General features: G+C 39.1%; 1 protein-coding gene across 1 annotated transcript; it reads right to left on the minus strand.

Annotated features, from left to right (window-relative positions):
• Positions 1-3846: 3846 nt before the first annotated feature.
• On the minus strand, positions 3847-8573 carry LOC105058312 (aquaporin NIP2-1). The gene is given in 7 exon segments (XM_010941189.4): positions 3847-4351; positions 5222-5283; positions 5393-5484; positions 5487-5510; positions 5513-5585; positions 7879-8103; positions 8362-8573. Coding segments are annotated over 7 exon segments (870 nt in total). The 5' UTR covers positions 8494-8573; the 3' UTR covers positions 3847-4089.
• Positions 8574-18828: the final 10255 nt, after the last annotated feature.

The following is an 18828-nucleotide window of genomic DNA, read 5'->3' on the forward strand; positions in this document are numbered from 1 at the left end:
AAGTCTTCTTCCAGTTGAAGTCGGGGATGAAGTCCGGCTCCCGTAGGAGTCCGGACGAATCTTCCTGCAGTCGAGGTCGGGGATGAGGTCCGGCTCCCGTAGGAGTCCGGACGGAGTCTTCCTGCAGCCGGAGTCGGGACGAGGTCGGGCTCCCGTAGGAGTCCGGACGGAGTCTACCTGCAATTGGAGTCGGGGACGAGGTCCGGCTCCCGTAGGAGTCCGGACGAAGTCTACCTACAATTGAAGTCGGGGACGAAGTCCGGCTCCCGTAGGAGTCCGGACGAAATCTTCCTGCAGTCGAGGTCGGGGACGAGGTCCGGCTCCCGTAGGAGTCCGGACGGAGTCTTCCTGCAGCCGGAGTCGGAGACGAGGTCCGGCTCCCATAGGAGTCCGGACGGAGTCTACCTGCAATCGGAGTCGGGGACGAGGTCCGGCTTCCGTAGGAGTCCGGACGGAGTCTACCTGCAATTGAAGTCGGGGATGAAGTCCGGCTCCCGTAGGAGTCCGGACGAAATCTTCCTGCAGTCGAGGTCGGGGACGAGGTTCGGCTCCCGTAGGAGTCCGGATGGAGTCTTCCTGCAGCCGGAGTCGGGGACGAGGTCGGCTCCCGTAGGAGTCCGGACGAAATCTTCCTGCAGTCGAGGTCGGGGACGAGGTCCGGCTCCCGTAGGAGTCCAGACGGAGTCTTCCTGCAGCCGGAGTCGGGGACGAGGTCCGGCTCCCGTAGGAGTCTGGAGGGAGTCTACCTGCAATCGGAGTCGGGACGAGGTCCGGCTCCCGTAGGAGTCCGGACGGAGTCTACCTGCAATCGGAGTCGGGGACGAGGTCTGGCTCCCGTAGGAGTCCGGACGAAGTCTTCCTCTAGTTGAAGTCGGGGACGAAGTCCGACTCCCGTAGGAGTCCGAACGAAGTCTTCCTGCAGTCGAGGTCGGGGATGAGGTCCGGCTCCCATAGGAGTCCGGACGAAGTCTTCCTGTAGCCGAAGTCGGAGACGAAGTCGGCTCCTGTAGGAGTCCGGACGGAGTCTTCCTGCAATTGAAGTCGAGGGCGAGGTCCGGACGAAGCCTAGAAGGTGGTCGATCATCGTGGAAACTTGGGTGGAGTCCGTCCATCGCGAACAATCCGGTCGACGCTGATGGGAGCTCATCCGTCGGCAAATCTTGGGAGTGTTGCGGAGGCTCGGCCGCTAGAGATGTTCGGAGAGATATCGCCGATGGTCGGAAGTCGATAGAATCTCCGGAGGGTCACTCCTGTCACGAACTTCGGCTGGGGGTATTTTATACCCAACAAATACTATTACGAATATATAGAAATATTATGACTTCGACCCTGTATCAACCTATCTTTTTGGGTCTTGTACTCGTCTTCCTCGAGTTGATACCAATCTCAAGCTTGGATATATGCCGACAACATATTTTGTAATGGTCTTGGTAGAATCTTCCAAGTCATTTTTTTTATTGTCACGATCAGAGGATAATAAATCCAGTTCCGTGGACATAATAACTATCCACCGCAGCTTCTTGCAAGCTAATAACTACACACAATGGATGATCATTGGTCCAATAATTATCTATGATTTCGATCCATTCAAACATTATTTTCACTCTAACATTCGGGTTATGGCTGGTTCATCCCTCTACATGTGGGGGGGAACATCAGGTAAGTCTTCTTTGGGAAACACAAAATTTCTCTCTTATTACTTCTCTATCAGGTATATTTACATGTATCCAATCTGATCCGATCCAACCAAACCCTCTCATAATATATCTGATCCAATCCGACCCGCATTTCTATTTGACCCAATCCGATTTGATCCAAGATGGATATGAGTATGGAGTTTTTACTTATTAGATGTGTATATCTACGAGCCAATCCGATCTGTTGCCATCCCTAGCCCTCGATCCATGAGGATGCACTTTATTGCCGGCACGGTCCCAAGCAAGAGGAGCAGTACTGAAACTTCTCGAAATTCTTCGAGGGGATTCAACTCCAATGTATGTCCGTTGGAGGGAACCTCAGAGTGCAGTCGATCAAAATCATAAGCTGGAAGAGATTAACTGTTGACTGGCACCCATTCAGGATAGCAGTAGGGAGCAAGAGGATGTGGGGTCAGCTTTGACACATGCCCCTCATTTTTTTGTCACATCAAAACCACCGGAATCGGGGAGGAGATGGCTCTAGTGCCAGAGAAGATAATGCTTGCAAGGGCAATGGCGTGGCAATGACGAACTCCAATGGCGCCGCCGAGGCACAAGTACAATCACTTAAGATTGGTGAGAGAAAGCAAGAGGGCAAATGAAGGAGACTAGCAAAGATAACAGTGTCTTATGTATATTATTATCTACCGGCGGCCGAGATTGACACATTGGTTTCAGATCTTGATGCATGACGTGCATCTACAGAAATAGATCATGTGGTTCTTCGGTGCACCCACTGTCTGATCCCACCACAGATCCTTGTCCCCACAATCATGGCTGAGTGCAATCTGCATTGGTGATGTGGCGACTGGAGAGTAGCTGAAGCATAATCCCCCAGATCGCCGTCTCTAATTCGATTGACGTGCCACCATGATTATCACACCTCATTATTGCAGAGTGGACCTCCAAAGCAATATAATAAATAAGGACCAAATATGAGGCGATGCATCACGTAGCCATCAAGAAGCTTCCATTCTTTGTGATGACATCATCAAATAATGATTTTGGCCCTAGACCAATGATCGAGGTCGCAATGACTGGTAAACCGGCTACTCTCTTCACCCAAAGTGAAAATTTCTCTTCGGACTCGAGGTGGGGGCCAAGTGTCATGAGTACATGGAAATTCTACAACATCGACCATGTGCCGATCTGTCTTCTTGGGTCTTATACTCGATCTTTCTCCGATGTATACCGATTTTAAGCTCAAATGTACGTCAACAACATGTTTTGTAACGGTCTTGAAAGAACTTTCAAGTTGTTTCCTCTATTGTCACGATTAAAAGATAATAAATCCAATTTTATGGGCATAATAACTGCCCACTACAGCTTATAGTGGGTGTAATAACTTCCCATGATGGATGATCATGGGTCTAGTAAGTATCTACGATTCCAACCCATTCAAATATTAATTGCACCTCTAATGTCTGGGATAACGACTAGTTCATTCCTCCTCTATATATAGGAGGGGCAGGGAGAATCTTTGGATAAATTTTGTTTGAGAAATACAGAAATCCTCTTTCATTATTTTTCTTTCTCTTTTAATTATTTTTAATATTTCGATAAATTTAAACATCAGAGAATCTCCAACAAATAGATTTTTGATTACAAATTGAAGAAATTAACAACCTCGGTCTCTCAACGAACTGTCAACTCGTCTCATCACCGATCTCTGGCTCGATCACTCACCAACCATTGGGGCATTTAGCGGCAACAAGCACCCTACTCGTTTCGTGCACAATCTACTCTTAAGTGAGACCCTACACCCCCATCCTTCCCTCCTCTTCTCTAGTGCTGTACTCTGATGCTAGTGCATGTATCTTTACATAAACCGTGTAATAACACCATCCCATCCAAAAAAAAATGGTACCCAAAAAATATTAACTAATCGAATTCATTCCGACCTACCATTTAAATATATAAAATACAGTAATTCAATGTTATCTAAAGTTAATTTTTTTCTTGTTCGCTTTGAAGTCCTGCATTTTTAATTCATCATCATCAGCTCAATTTCCTTTCCACTATTTTTTCCCTTCCCTACCTTAGATGGTTTCTGGGTATCCATGCACGTACGTGCGATCCACATGAACATGGATGAACGAACAAGGAATACAGAAGATAAATAAAAGACGAGAGATAGAATAACAGGAACTTGTGAAGGTGAAATGAGAGTTGGTACTGCATTAAATATATTGAAGCATCCACTAGAAAAGCTGATATTTTACAGTACCTTGCTATGGATGGGGCTCATCATAACCAAGATCCCACCTAGAGGCACGGCCGCAAGCAGCGACCCTTATACTAGCTAGTAACATAAGCTAGTACAACACTGTCATACAAGATTACAATGGGCTAAGGCCCTAAAAACTGCCCTCCAAGATTGGAGCCCCTCCATTTATACATTCTCCAGATCAACTTCTTCTTCCTTGACATCAAGTGAACCTTGGCTCTGTAAGCGGCGCAACTTGAAAGAAGATAATTTCTGACTGCCCTCTTGTGGTTGCTTCTCAGTTAAACGAATGAAAGTGTAGGCAGATCCCCCGGCCAGTGTACCCATCACTGGGCCTATGAAGTACACCCAAAGCGAATCGTATCTCTGGCTTGCGATCGCAGGTCCTAATGTCCTCGCAGGGTTCATCGATCCTCCTGATACCGGCCTGCACAACTCGATTCATCTTAAAACGTGTGAACCTAGCTACTCCATTTTTGTTTTATTTGCATTGCCATAGTCTAAGAGTTTGTATTTACTCTTAAGAGTTTTATGGTAATTAACAGTTATTGTATTAGGCCTGTTCATCTATAGGGTTCGGTCTGACATGTCTGTGGTTGGACTTCATACTAACTGGATCAGACAATGACCCAAGCCAATGTGATTCCATGACATTAAGTGGTTAGGGCAATCACCAAACTCTAATTTAGTCTAGGACTTTCTTTATGAGTGGCATTACCATAAGGCTTACAGCCCTTTCTCTGACACACAGCCCATTTATACATCTCATAGATGTTCCATGTGTTAGGTTGGACCAATGGCCTTCCGGGCTTGGTCACCTGTATACTGTCCAAACTTTAGGCAAATATGATAAGAGATAAGGTGCCCTGCTTCCAAACAATAATGAGCTGATCTCAAGATGGGTGCATGGCAGATTTCTGTTCACTCTTGAGCCGGATATTTAGGCAGACATCGGCTGCAATGCCGAAGTCTTAGTATAATTCCAACTAGAAGTGAATGAAGGGCTGCCACATACCCATTTTGAGGTCAAGTAGCTTTGGAAGAGGCTCCTCAACAGTACTGATCAATAATTATATGTTTTAATCTTTAGTAATACGTATCCAATTCATGCAGTATTCGTCTCAACTAGAAAAGAATGAAAGTAATCTGACTGTAGAATCGGGTTAGACTATATAGGCTTATTTATGTATCGTCTTGGACTAAAGTTTGGGCTTGAGTTAGTACTTATGATCCTGGAATGTTCCCATACTGATTCACTTTAATATTAGATCAAAATGGGATATTTTTTGTTTTTTACCCCGCTAGGATAGAAGTTATGCAAACTGATGAGCCAACTGCTAATCCTGCCAATTCCCCTACCTGCATACATATGAATCAAGAAAGACACATAAGAACACACCAGAATTAAGCAGAGAGAAGATGTATAGAAGATAACACAACTAGAAGTAGAAATCTTTGAAAGACTTACAGCTTTTGTGTCGGTCGCTACTGCCAATGTCACAAACATCATGCAGAACGTAACAACGATCTCCATCACCAATGCTTGTAATGGTGTACCGACGGTATCGTGGTCCCAAGATTGGTATTGGATGGAGCAATTGGCGAAGGATGAATGAGGCAATTACAGCCCCTGAGATCTGAGCTGACCAGTAGAAGGGCACCTACAAGTGTTATGAGAAGCATGTAAATCCCAAATTGCTTGCTTTAATGTCAGCGAGAAGTACATGATGTAAATAGCTCTCAGGCACATGATATGGAAGTAGATATATGATTGGAACTTGGAAGCAGTTTTCAAAATTCATATTGTATTTTCCAATCTTGAGGTGCCAAATTAGCATGCAAAAAAGGGTGCATGAGAGTTGAAGGTTGGCAGGTATTTTCTGAAAAAGAAAACGACTGGTATTGTAGTACTTTTCCCTTGCATAAAAGTTTATGATATCTAAATTATTTGCCTTCAAAGTGAAGCAAAGACTGAAGGAATCTAGGCAATGGTTGGGTCCAAACTCCAGAGGCCCCTTTTTGACCTAAAGGCACCACAGTATCACTCACTGACAAAGGTTACCCATCAAGTGATAAGGAAAAGGATTAAAAGCTCTGAGATCCGCATGCAGAAAGGCGAGATTTGGGCCCTGTGACACATCGTCGAGAAAAATAGTGGAATGGCCTAAGTGCAAGTTGGTTTAGCCGTCTCTGAAGCACCGTCTTTTGAACTATATATTTTGGCTGTTTGCTTTATGAGTTGATTGGGTTTAGCTAGTTTTGGCATGAGTTGTGTCCTAGTGAGCACTAGACTAATCTGTTTCTAATGCATGGTGGGTCATCTTTTCTTGAAAAAAAAAAAAACAATTAGACTTATCTAACAACTCTTTCTTTCATCTCCTAAACAAGTAGATGAGTATATGGATGTTTTCTAGTTTTCTAGTCCAACATGTACTTGGACTTCTAGGAATTATAACCAATTTAGAAAACATCCATATCTTTCAACTAAGACCCCAGCCTGGGGCAAACCCTAAAGTACATACGGCCAAACTTAGTTTTTTTGTCTTCTTTAATTCCCTTGATATCATACGGGTTTTTCAATGGCATACACGGCTGATATGACACATATTGTCCTTACCGTTGTCAGCTACCGATCATATTGGCTTATATTATACCCTTTTTTTTTTTTTTTTGGCTTATATTATACTTGAAGACATATATTGAGTTTGCTGTTGGATCGTTGAACATTAGCTACGGACTGTTTGTACTTTATAGATTGGAAATGGCTTCACGTGAAAAGGCATGGTAATAATAGAAGATTTCTCCTCTTTCCCTTTCATGTAATTAAAGAATAGGAGTAGGTTGAACCCTTATATGCTCTATAATGTTTTCAAGTATAATAATGATAGCCCTATCTCAGCAACTTTATTAATTGGGGTTAGGTTTATGGATTCTGCTTTGTCATTGGAGTTAACGTAGGCCAAGGTTAAGCAACAAATTTTATTTAAAAAATAATAATTGGTGTATTTGGATAATATTATAAAAAGATGTTATGAGCTTATCATTTCCATGTTCCTTTTGAAGCAAGTAATGTTTTTATAATGATATATGTCCATGTACGTTATGGCTTTTTGAATCGGAAGAGATAAATTTCCAACTTTTAACATGTCATGGCAAAGGAGGGGCACCTGCGTTTGCGTTTCCCATGTATAGATCCATTCTTTTATTACCGGCACGGTAAGAAAAGACCATGGGAATCTCTTTTACCAAGATTACATGGTACAACCCCACATGGAATTGCTCCCTTGGTTCTTCTCCTATTGGTCATTTCCGTACTTAGGTGTAACAACTCTTAAACATTTACTAAACCCACCAACCACAAAAAAAAAAAAAAAAAAAAAAACATAAAATTATTTTTTAAAAAAGAAAACAGTGTTAGGGAAACGAGTTCATAGATCCAAAAACATACACCCGGGATTTCTTCAAATAAAGCCGTAAAGCTCGATGAAAGAATAAGATTTTTAAATAATATATGGCAGAATACTTGGGGTGCCCTGGCTGGCCACCCAAAAGCTTGCTTTTTTTAAAATCCCATTAAGCTGTCTATTTTATTGCCTCCCCTCTTACTTTTGAGTTCTAAGATCTAGTTGCAAGAATGACAAACGAAGTTCAGAAGAAGAAAACATGAACACTTACTCATGAAAATAGAAACAAACGCATATAAAGAAAAATAACTTCATTAAATCATCTTGGCCAACAGGAATCAGTAGTTGGTGGCCATGATGGAGCCCTATATACTACTATACTATATATTGTGGCCTCGCCTCATGCAGTGTTAAGAGAAAGAAAGAATGCCTTCCATGGCGATGGTAAGTAGGAATTAAGTAGCTATCAAAGCTTTCAGCAAAAGATAAATAAATTAATATAGAGAGATCCGCAAGCAAAACCGAGGAGAGTCTAGGAATTAATGCTCACCTGAATCCAAGGGAAATGCCTCAGAACCGCGAAGGACAAGGTGACGGCCGGGTTCATGTGGGCGCCGGAGATGTGGCCGACGGCGTATATCATCACCGTCACGATGAGCCCGCCGGCCACCGACTGGCCCAGCTGCGAGATGATGCGCTGGTCGTATTTGCTCAACGCGGCCGCGCCACAGGTCACGAATACCAGCAAAAATGTAGCTATCACCTCGGCAACGACCTGCACAAATCCAACAACAACACAAAAAGAAGCCCAAATTCTCAGCCACTAGTCTCTACGAGGCCCAAAAAAAAAAAAAAAAGAAAAAATCAAAAACTACGTATGTTTCTTTGGAAACACAAGTCCTGTTCACAAAAAATCCTTCTTAAAAACCAACAAAGGGAAAAAGATGAAACACACTCTTTATGAACGTAATAACTACAAGGACTAGAGGCCAAGAGAGATGATGATCATGTATTAAGAAAGACCGGATCCTACCTTCTTAAGGAGAAAGGGTGGGAGGAGATCTTCGAGTGATTTGGTCTGAGGAGGTCTTGAGGTGATGGGGTTTTGAGGTGTGGCCATGTCATGGATTTCATTAGAGCGGCCGGGCCTGGGAAAGGAAGCCATCTCTCTAGAACTCTATTAGACTCTAAACACTCTACGAGGTCGATTGATAACTTGTGTGCTCCCTGGAGTTCCTCTTGGCCTCTCTATTTATAGAAGGGAGAGGCACTAGAGGATACCATGCCATGTAGACAGAAGCGTAGGCCGCTGGTCAGCATGGTTTCCTTGCCAACCAAAGAATGGGGACCACCACTTGCCCATTTCCTTCATTCAAAGCCACTAGATCCTGGCTATTTTATATTGGAGGTGCTCCTACTTGGATGCCTTTTATGCGATATCTTTTGGATCTTCCACATCCTACCTCACCTTTTTTTATATCCGAGGACACGATCCTTTGGATCGCCGGGTCCTTTGGTTTAAGGCCTTAGGAAAAGAGAGAGACTGGGATTGGGATGTGTGGTTGGGTCCAGCCAAGGTTGGCCAATCAATGCCACTTTGTATGGTAGGAACGCGGGTTCGGATTTGGGCTTTGGGTTCGGGCAGTATGACGCCTGCGGATTTACCAGTGATTTGGGCGGTCATCTAAATCTTCCAACCGCGTTTGGCTGATCATATCCAAATCTTCCAATTTTTTGGGTTAAACATTTTACCTTTCTTGAAGAAGGTGCACTCCTCCAATGTAGCATTCTATGACCACGGACTGCAAAAATTATATATATAATTACATAGTGGGGTGAGCTGTCAATGAATGGACAAGTGTTCACTAGAGAATCTCAGAAGATACTTCTTTTCCATAGCTTTTTCATGACACCTTTCTAGAATGAGAAAGCTAAAATCCCAAGTTAGATACGTTCAACTTTGGCTAAGCTAGCAATAAACAATCATTACGAATACTCTAGTGCAACAAGGTTCGGGTTTTAAGGGGAAGCTTGCCTCACAATCATGTGGCACTTCGCCCCTAAGCACGATTACTTTTACAGTAACCCATTTTTATACAAATTCTTTTCGTAATCAAGTTTTTGAAGTGTATAAAGCCTAGAGTCCATGGTCATGAGCTTTACATGATTTGGCAGAAAGGAGGCATTATGTTTGATTCCCACTTTGAGACCTAGCTTTGACGGGTTGGTGTGTTTTTCGATATATGTGCCGCATTTTTTGAGGATAATTTCCATCATCATCTTTTTTTTTTTTTTAAAAAAAAAAAATATTGGTATATATTTTAGGTTGCAGTCACGAAAAGTAGAGATTCCTTTGAAATTGTTCATGCAACTAGTATTGATGGTGCAATGAAGTCAACTATCAAACTAAATATGTTTTAAGAATATCTTCCTAAATTAGTTATAAAAATGCATGACTTATGCAATTGCGTGTGCATGATAATCGAGATTTTTATCCTTCTCTCAAGTCATTCATATATTTCAACTTCTCTCGTTTTGGTACAGTGAGGCAGACCCATCCACAGTATATTTTAGGTTGTAATGATTTTTCGCCCTAAAGATTGAGGACCATCAACAACAATTCATTTCAAAGAATCACATAATGGGAAAAGAAAAAGATGGTGAGATGATTCTCATATGTAGTGGAATGAACTATTGCTTGATCAACACATTTACTTATTGCTAAAATGCTTATGTTTTTTTTTTTTCATAAAGATATTTTAAGCAATAAAATTTATGCTATATGAAGATTCTCTTTTTGAAAAAAAATTATGGAGTTTTCTCCTAAAACACTTCCTATCAAAAGTTATGTGATAGAAATGACTAGGATCCATGCAAGCAATTGATTTTATTAACCACTGCAAAAAGTTCAAAAGTTATCAATTAGATTATAGTAAAAAGAATTTATAAAAAGTTAAAATTTATTGTTATTGCAATTACATATTTATAATCAATTGCAATCTTTTTATGTTATTTATTATTAAGTTTTCATCGTTTCAAAAATGCGAGGCAAAGTCTTCTTGTTACAATCCAAAAAGTAGAAAAAGTACAATCACACCTTATGCATATTTCACAATACACTGATTATAATTTGGATAACAATATTTGCAATTATTGTACAAAATCTCATTATATGCAAAGTCTATAAACAAGCACAATCTAATTAGTTAAAGATATTTTATTCATGATAAATATAATGAAAAGTTAATCATTAGATAAGTTTATTAAATTCATGAATATCTCATTATAATATTAAATAATATATCAAATTTTAAAATCTTTTAGGTAGTAGATGAAAGCATGCATATTATATAAAATAATCAACAACACATTATCATTATCAAGATATTGATTTTGTTTCTACTTTGAACTTAATTTACATAATCTATAATAACAAATTAATTAGAAATCTATCTGCATATTGAATTTGTCTAAATATTAATAAATGTCTTAATTATTTTTAATAACACTAATATATATGTTTTCTTATTGCTTGAATGTTTAATTTAAATAATTAAAGTAAATTGGTACTCTCAAGTAAATCTTTCATAAGTAACATACATAGTGAACTATAATTTATACCATACAATTTTCTTCTAATACATAAGATTTTAGACATTATTACTTCATAATTAAAGAAGGTATGAGGTAAATGGTGGGAGAAACATTGAAAGTGACCATAGAGAAAAAAAACTAAGAAGGTACAATCACTAAGCATGGGTGAGTTCCATTCTTTTTCATCGATTACAACTCATGAAACGCATGAGATCCCTTAGTGGAAACTGCTTGGACTTTGCTAAGAACAAAGGTGACTACAATTCATTGTTTTATCATATCAAAGATATCTGAGATTCTTCAGCTCTTTTCTCTTGCCATTCTCCATTTCTTTCTTGTCATTTTTTTTTCATAATGCTTGTAAAAGTTGATGCAAGCGCTAATGAAATAGAAAAGCATAGAATGTTCCATATGGTGGACGTCAAAGTCTACATTTAAATTTATTGAAATAAAAAGTGGATGACCTAGACTAGGTTAAAACTTATTAAGTTACAAACTTTTTCCTTCTGATCTAGTGCTAATTACTGATTTGTTAACATCTATCTCATTTTGCTCAGTCCATTTTCATGGGATTCTGCACATATGAGTAGTGCTCCACGAAGTGTGGCACCATAGATTGTTGTATTTACTTGGTCCTTGACTTTCTTTGGCCAAGGTAACGATCAACATTCTTCTTCCATTTTTCCTCCAATGGATTACAGAAGCATTGGAGTCAGCTTTGAGCAAGGGGAATCTCTCTCTCTCTCTCTCAAAGAAAAAAAAAAAGACACGACTCTCAAATACTTTCACAAAGGCACAGTGCAGGTCCCAAGGACCAGCCCAAATGTATAAAAACCACTTGCTTGGGAGCATCTCGCCTCTCTTGGCTCCACGCACATTAAATGGGGACTGTTGTGACCGGGGATAGGTGACCCCCTCGGAGCACAGTGGCATTCACCAACCCACTGCGATCAATGGGAGACAACTATCACATTCAATGGTACAATTAGAACATTTCCCCTCTCTTAGTAGTCCTTATAAAAAATGTCAGCTTCGAAGTGGGAGCTCGTCTAAAAACATGCCGATCCTTTGGACAGGGACTACCATTTCAGTCAGTGCTTGAAACTATAGGCTCATTTACTTTCATCTAGAATAAATCCTCATCAATGTCCAACTGCACATGTTGCACAACACCTGACATTGATCAAAGTTCAATAAGTCCATATCATCCTCGATCTTCCTCTCTTTGCGTGTCTTGTTTATTTCAAAGTTCCGATCGGATACGGCACGTTAGTGCAGGTATGATTGCACTTATATATTGATAGCATTACTCATTTTCTATCAAAAAGAAGAAGAAGATGAACTGTTCACGATTAGTTCGGGCTTGATTCGATCAAAATTATGTTTGTGTCTACCCAGCTTTATTAATTTGCTTGCAGCCTTGGCAATGCAAGCATGGAGATCTACAGAGAGATGAGTGGGGTGCCAGAGTGGAGGGTGGCAACAGATGGAGAACGATTTCTGACCACGAAATTTTCTTGCGGTGGGTGTTGGAGAGTGTTGGAGAAACAGGAGCGAAAGCGAAACCAGATGATTCAGGCGATTTGATTGTTGTTGGACGAATAGCCGACGTCCATACACTTGGTTTTCAAGTGGGTCAGCTAAATTATGGTGTGATGGTGTACATAAGTTTTTGGGTAGGCCCACAGGGTCAACTGGTGCGGCTGGTGTAGTTGGGGAAGGCCTCACCCGGAGCTAGACCAAGCAAGGAAAAGAGATGTTGTCACCCTTTGCTATTCTTCCCACTGCCTTTTGTGGCCGAAAGTATGGGAGGCATGAACTGATGCCAAACTCTATGGGGGTATATGTCTTTTTCTTTTGTTCCTTTGGTCACTAGATATCCGAATTCGACACTTGGCAATGCCTAAGCTAATGAAAAATGAAGCTGGCATGGCACGATACTTGAAGGCCTAATATTGCTTCTGTGCTTGGTCAAAAGAAAAGAAGGTTTCTTTATTGCACGTGGTGGCAACAACCAATGGCGTTCCATTGGTGCTTATGGCGTGCTAAGTGGAGGGACATGACCATTGGGGTAAGTCCCCATTCATTTTTATCACTAACTCTTAAAGTGGATTGGAGAAGATTGATGGAATAACTGAGAATAAGAGAGGAATATTTTGCCTTTATTTCACCATAACCTGCAAAGGAGAAGCCGGCACCGCCAGGAGAGAGAGAGAGAGAGAGAGGTTTATCAGCAGCGTGGACCCAACGACAAGAAATGTGAGGCTTAGAGAGGTGATAAGTAGGATGTGGGACGTGAGTCCATGTTACTTCTTTACATGCCAACCAAGCCAAATGTCAGCTGATTCCATGGAATAACACACCCTATATCCAACCTCCACCACGTATGGTGCTGCTAATATGGCGGATGAGCTGCCAGTGGCAAGACAAGGCTCGCGAGAATCTTACTTTAATATGCTCTATCAAATCTTAACGCAACACGGATCCTCTACGGTGCGACACCGCATCATGTTGTACGGTGCTCGATGGCTACCATCATAAGATGAATGGCTATCAAATAATATTATGGCCTTACTTGACACGTCGTTGTTGATAGTTATCTATTATATGATGTCAGCTATCGAGTGCTGCACGGTACTTTACAGCCACGCACCGTAAAGGATCCTCTCAATAACACTAGGAATATGCATGCAACAATCACCTGCATGTTTCTCTCATGTCTACGGGAATAATAACCAGGCTATTAATCCCTAATCCAATCATACTTGTCAAACTGAGCTGTGATCATGTCATGGGATCAGAATTTCCCAGCATTGGTACTGTTAACTCAAGGGGATACCCAGAGCTGCACAATTTTCTAGTGTATAGTTATATATCCTTTATTTTCTTTTTGATGTAAGGTGAATCCCTCTGTTGGTTGGTTTTCCTTCCTATGAGTGATGATTATCATGTGAGATACATTTAATTTGTTATATATATAACAATAATAATAATGACTAGAATCAAATATATGTGATGTAAGGGAAAGATGGTGTGGATGGTGGTCATTGCAGCCTCACAATTATCTTATGATCAACATGAAAAAAGACTGAATCAGAAAAAAAAAAAGAAAAAAAGAAAGAGTAATTTTGGAAGAACAGAAGGCTGAGCTGTATTCGGGGCTGGAGTCATATCCTCCCAAGCTTCTGTATTGTGCAGTAGATATTATATCCATCATGATATAGCTTGTTGTTGGTTGTCTGGCATTTACCTAATGGCTAGCTAAGAACAGCTACAATGTCTGACTGAACACAGTTTTATGCATTATTTGAGGCTTCATTACTTATTTTACTAAATTTTTATGATCAAGTCCTATTTTGCATAATGTGTATCCCACATGCTTCTACCAACCTGAAATCTCTTAGCCAATGAGTCTAGACATGGAAACTGCTTTCAACCATGTGTTTATATCCTTTGAACATATGCTAAGTTCTCATACCTAACTGCTTTCAACCATGTGTTTATGTTTGAACAACCATGTGCTTAATTTTGTTTTATCGAACATGTATCGAGACAAGGAAAGGAGAAAAATGAAAGAAAAGAAAAGGAATTTCAGTACAGCCTAACTAGCTTGTGTTTCTTATGAATTAGGCAATCATAATTTTCAAATCAATATTATTGCACTGGTCATGTTTCTGCTAAACTAAGTAGCATCATGTCTGGTCTTCCAAAACCTCTTTCATGATTATAAAGTAAGATGATGAACTAAGCTGAGGCTTAGTTCAAAAAGAACAAATTTTTCCTCTAATTTAATTTATTTGAGTAGGAGAAGTACCTTACTTCACATTCCATTGAAAAAGATAAACTAAGCTAAGCCTGATGGAGGCAGTGTGGAATATTGTAGATAGATGACTGTTAGTTGGTCAACTAGTTTTTTTATGTTGCACATTCCAAAAACCTGATACTGAAAAACGAAAGATGGCGGTTGCCCTAGCCATAACAATAGTGCTAACCATTCCTACTCCTTTTTTGCCCCTTTTTTTTTTTTTTGCTTTTTGGGAAAAGATAAATCCAGTCCTTGGCCATCTATGAAACTTTCTTTGATGTAGAAATAGAAATTTTCCAGGTCAACTCTTGGTGACACGTTTGTTTTCCATCGATAGATATATCACGCAATGATTGTATAAAAGAAAAGACCGGGTGATCGGCCTTGAGAGCAGTGTTGTGCTATTTTTGATTAAAAAAAAAAGAGAAGTGTCGTGCCATTCACCTGTTACCCAGTGACTCTGACGTGCATCGTCCCTGCCACATTTTACTGGACAAAGTCATTGGAAAAAATTCTATGAGCTGAATTTGAAGGGTTCGACTTGTATCTTTCGTATGAAAGAATGATCGTTTTTTTTCATGACATCATCCATTGGATCACACCCCACATAGCATTAAAACACTCAAAACTCTCTTATCCATCAGCATAGATGGCTCTTAAACGACATTTGTATGATCCATCAATTAATGGATTTGCATGATCATTCTTGTGCGCAAAAATACAACCCCATCCGAATTCGAAAGCTTTCCAAAATTCTATAGTTGCCAAAGGAAAGAAATTCACACCAAATGTTGCATCGTACATTTTTTTTATCCTATTCCACAGTTGTCTTTGAATGATAGATAGAAAGAATGAGAGAAGTGCTCATCTTCCTAGCTTACATAATGATCTCAATTGCTCTACAATGGCCATGATTGAATGCATATGATGCATATAGTAATGTCTTTTACTTTTGACTATGGTACAGTTTTTTTTTTTTGGGGTAATATTTGACTATGGTACAGTTGAAGGCTACTTGCATACTTTTTTTAATAAAATAATCTGGATTTTTGATTTGTTTAATAAATAGAATGATTTTAGATGAATAAATTTTTGATCTATCATGTATTCAATCCGATCCGTACCTTATCTAACCCAACCTAATTGTCACTTCCAGCAAATAGACACAAATTATGACCATCCTCTCAAAAAGTTAGAACCTATACAATGATATTAAGTTGTCCACATTTCCATTCAATATATGGAAATTTATTCCTAGATTGATCAACTTGCATATTGTTAACATTTTAATCCTACCGGTAACGAGATTAGTTTAAGCTGCATGCAGTCCCATTCCATATATGAAAATTCATTCCCAGGTCAACCAAACTGCAGGTTGTTAAAGCATTTTCCCCTGGCAGTATGTCATTCATAAAAATCTGTCAGTGAATCCATCGACCATCTTACCAAACTTCTATAATTAATTTTACAAGAAACTTAGATTTGACTGAGAATTTGTTGCCACTACGTTTATTTATGACAATTACCATTCATGACAATCTATCTATATAAAATAAGTAAAATGATCAACGGATATTAGAGATAAAATTTCATGTTGATACGTCAAATTATAGAGTAATTTTCCGGTACGCCACATGCCAAGAAGCTTGAGGAGTCTCAATCGGATAGAATGTTAGTGAGCAATATAATTCATATTATATATTTTAAACTTTTTAATATTAGTACATAGATGATTCATTAGCAAGTTAAACTATAGTCTGATATCTGAAATTTGAAACTAAAATTTGCTATGCCTAAAATAAATTGGCATATCGTTACCTTGATTGATAATGATACTTGATATTAAGCTACATAGAAGCTTCAAAGAAGTCAAGTATATAAGCTCAATTATGCTATCCATACAAGTCTATTTGTATTAAATTAAATCAAAATATATAATCTATTTTATAATGATAATTTGTACATGTGTAAATATCCTCTTTAAGCCATGACACATTCAAGTAAAGCCTATAATAAAAAGCATATCAGTTCCTATTGGAACTAAATAATCAAATAAGATTTTGGTATGATGTTGAGATTGTCATAGAAAAAAATTGATGTTGATCGTGCAATAATTTATTATTCAAATTATATTTTATTATTATTTTTATTGATTATTTTGGGTGAGTTCATGAGTTTATGATGCCTTCATTTTCTAATTATTTTCAATTATGTAATGGTTGTTTAAATGGTTGGTTGATGTGGTATAGCGGTATTCTACGGATATAGAAAAGAAAAACTTTTTCTTTATGTTAAATAATTGATATTTTATTTATGATATTTATAGAATATATTTTATAAATCTATCTTATAATATTTTTTATTTTTAAATTTACTAATATTGATAGCAAAAAGTTATTATCATTATTATCAATTACACCTCCACAATGCGGGGGTTAATTGCTAGTTTTACTAGTAATTGGTTAAATGCATGATATATCGCTATGTAAGGTGGCAGTTGGTCTCCGAATTGTAAAATGAAACAATGTGCCAAGCACATGGAGCATCCCATTTATATTTTGTTCGCGTATGTTGCATCCATCTTTTTCCTAATTTCATAATAAATTCGGTGAATTACCGAGGATATGATGGCATAGCCACAAGTTCGGATTTCAGAATATTCTGGCAAGGTTAATACTTAGAAATTAGGGAAAAAAATCCAGTAAATACAGAAAGAATATATGAAAAGTTTAGAAAATTAAGAAGTTTAATACTAAAATACAATTTATTAATATTCACATATAAAAATAAGGAATACATAAACTAATCACTTTGATCATCCTTTCATAACAAATAAATAATTTGTAAATTTCCATATTACAGCTTAAATTTAAAAATTTCTACTTGGTTATATTTGAATCCAATCAGCAAAACCCTTTGTGAGCTTGTGATTAAGGCAACGATATAGTTCCTAAACTACTTTCAAGAAAACTATTTTGAAGTTCCAAAGAAGAAAGTTTCGAGCCATGAAGTCTCTTATGGAAAAAAGATGACTCTAAAAAATCTCCCAATAGCAATGGAGCCCATCTAAATCACTGCTTTCAAAATCCTAAAAGTCGTTCTTTTCCCTTCTTCCCCTACCCCCGTCCACGTGAATGCTTTTTCCAAACAAAAAGTTGGCGAATATTGTCACTATGCTTGTCGGCAGCAGCACACGGTCAGAAGGTCAACCCTAATCGTTACTACACTCGTCTGCACGCGGTCAGAAGGTCAAACCTAACGCAGGGGACACGGCGTCCTCCACGGGCTCGTAGATGCCGATTATTGGAGCTTCTTCATTTCTCTTAATGTAGAGTGATGCTATGGTATGGGCCCCAAGCGTGGTAACCGAAGAAGAGCGCTTCATGACTGAAAACGGGTCCTGTTAGGACCCAATTCTCAAAGTTTTTCTTCCATCGAAAAAATTATATCCTACAATGCACCAACTCGATCACCAAGATGCATTCTTGTGGGCCAATCATCGAGACAGGTACATGATGAATGAAACCAACAATAATGCATCTCGATGATTAAAGGCATGTACGACTATATATGATGCACACAATATAGAATATAATTTCTCCTTTGCATCAGCTTTAGGCCCCAAAGCATTTTCCCCTTATTGTAATCACAAGCCAGTCGGATTAGATCATCTCTGTCATCTACCTCATGTTTAAGATACATACTCAGTTTCTCAAACCTTCGATTGCTTAATACATTATCCCATTGGGCCCCTCATGCATATAAAAGGATTTGATGGGAAAGAAGTTTCTATGATAGATTGAGCAAATAGGGGAAGTGGAGGCAGCTGCATTGTAGCTTTGTAACATTATCTCTTGGTTTGGGACCACAAACATTCTTGAGCTCTGGCATTAATGCTCTAACAAATATTAAGAAACTTTAAATGGCTTGGATGGATATAAACTGCTAGAATCTAATAAGCAAATATGCCATAGATGTCTTTCTCCTCTTGGATGGAGACTTGGATTTTGTATCTTTCGACGCACACCCTTAAAAGATTGCAGTGACTTATAAAACGTTCTTTTAAAAACCAAATTCTTATTGGAGCCTTCTGAAAAATAT

Source organism: Elaeis guineensis, chromosome 15 (assembly GCF_000442705.2).
Source record: "Elaeis guineensis isolate ETL-2024a chromosome 15, EG11, whole genome shotgun sequence".
Lineage (NCBI taxonomy): Eukaryota > Viridiplantae > Streptophyta > Magnoliopsida > Arecales > Arecaceae > Elaeis > Elaeis guineensis.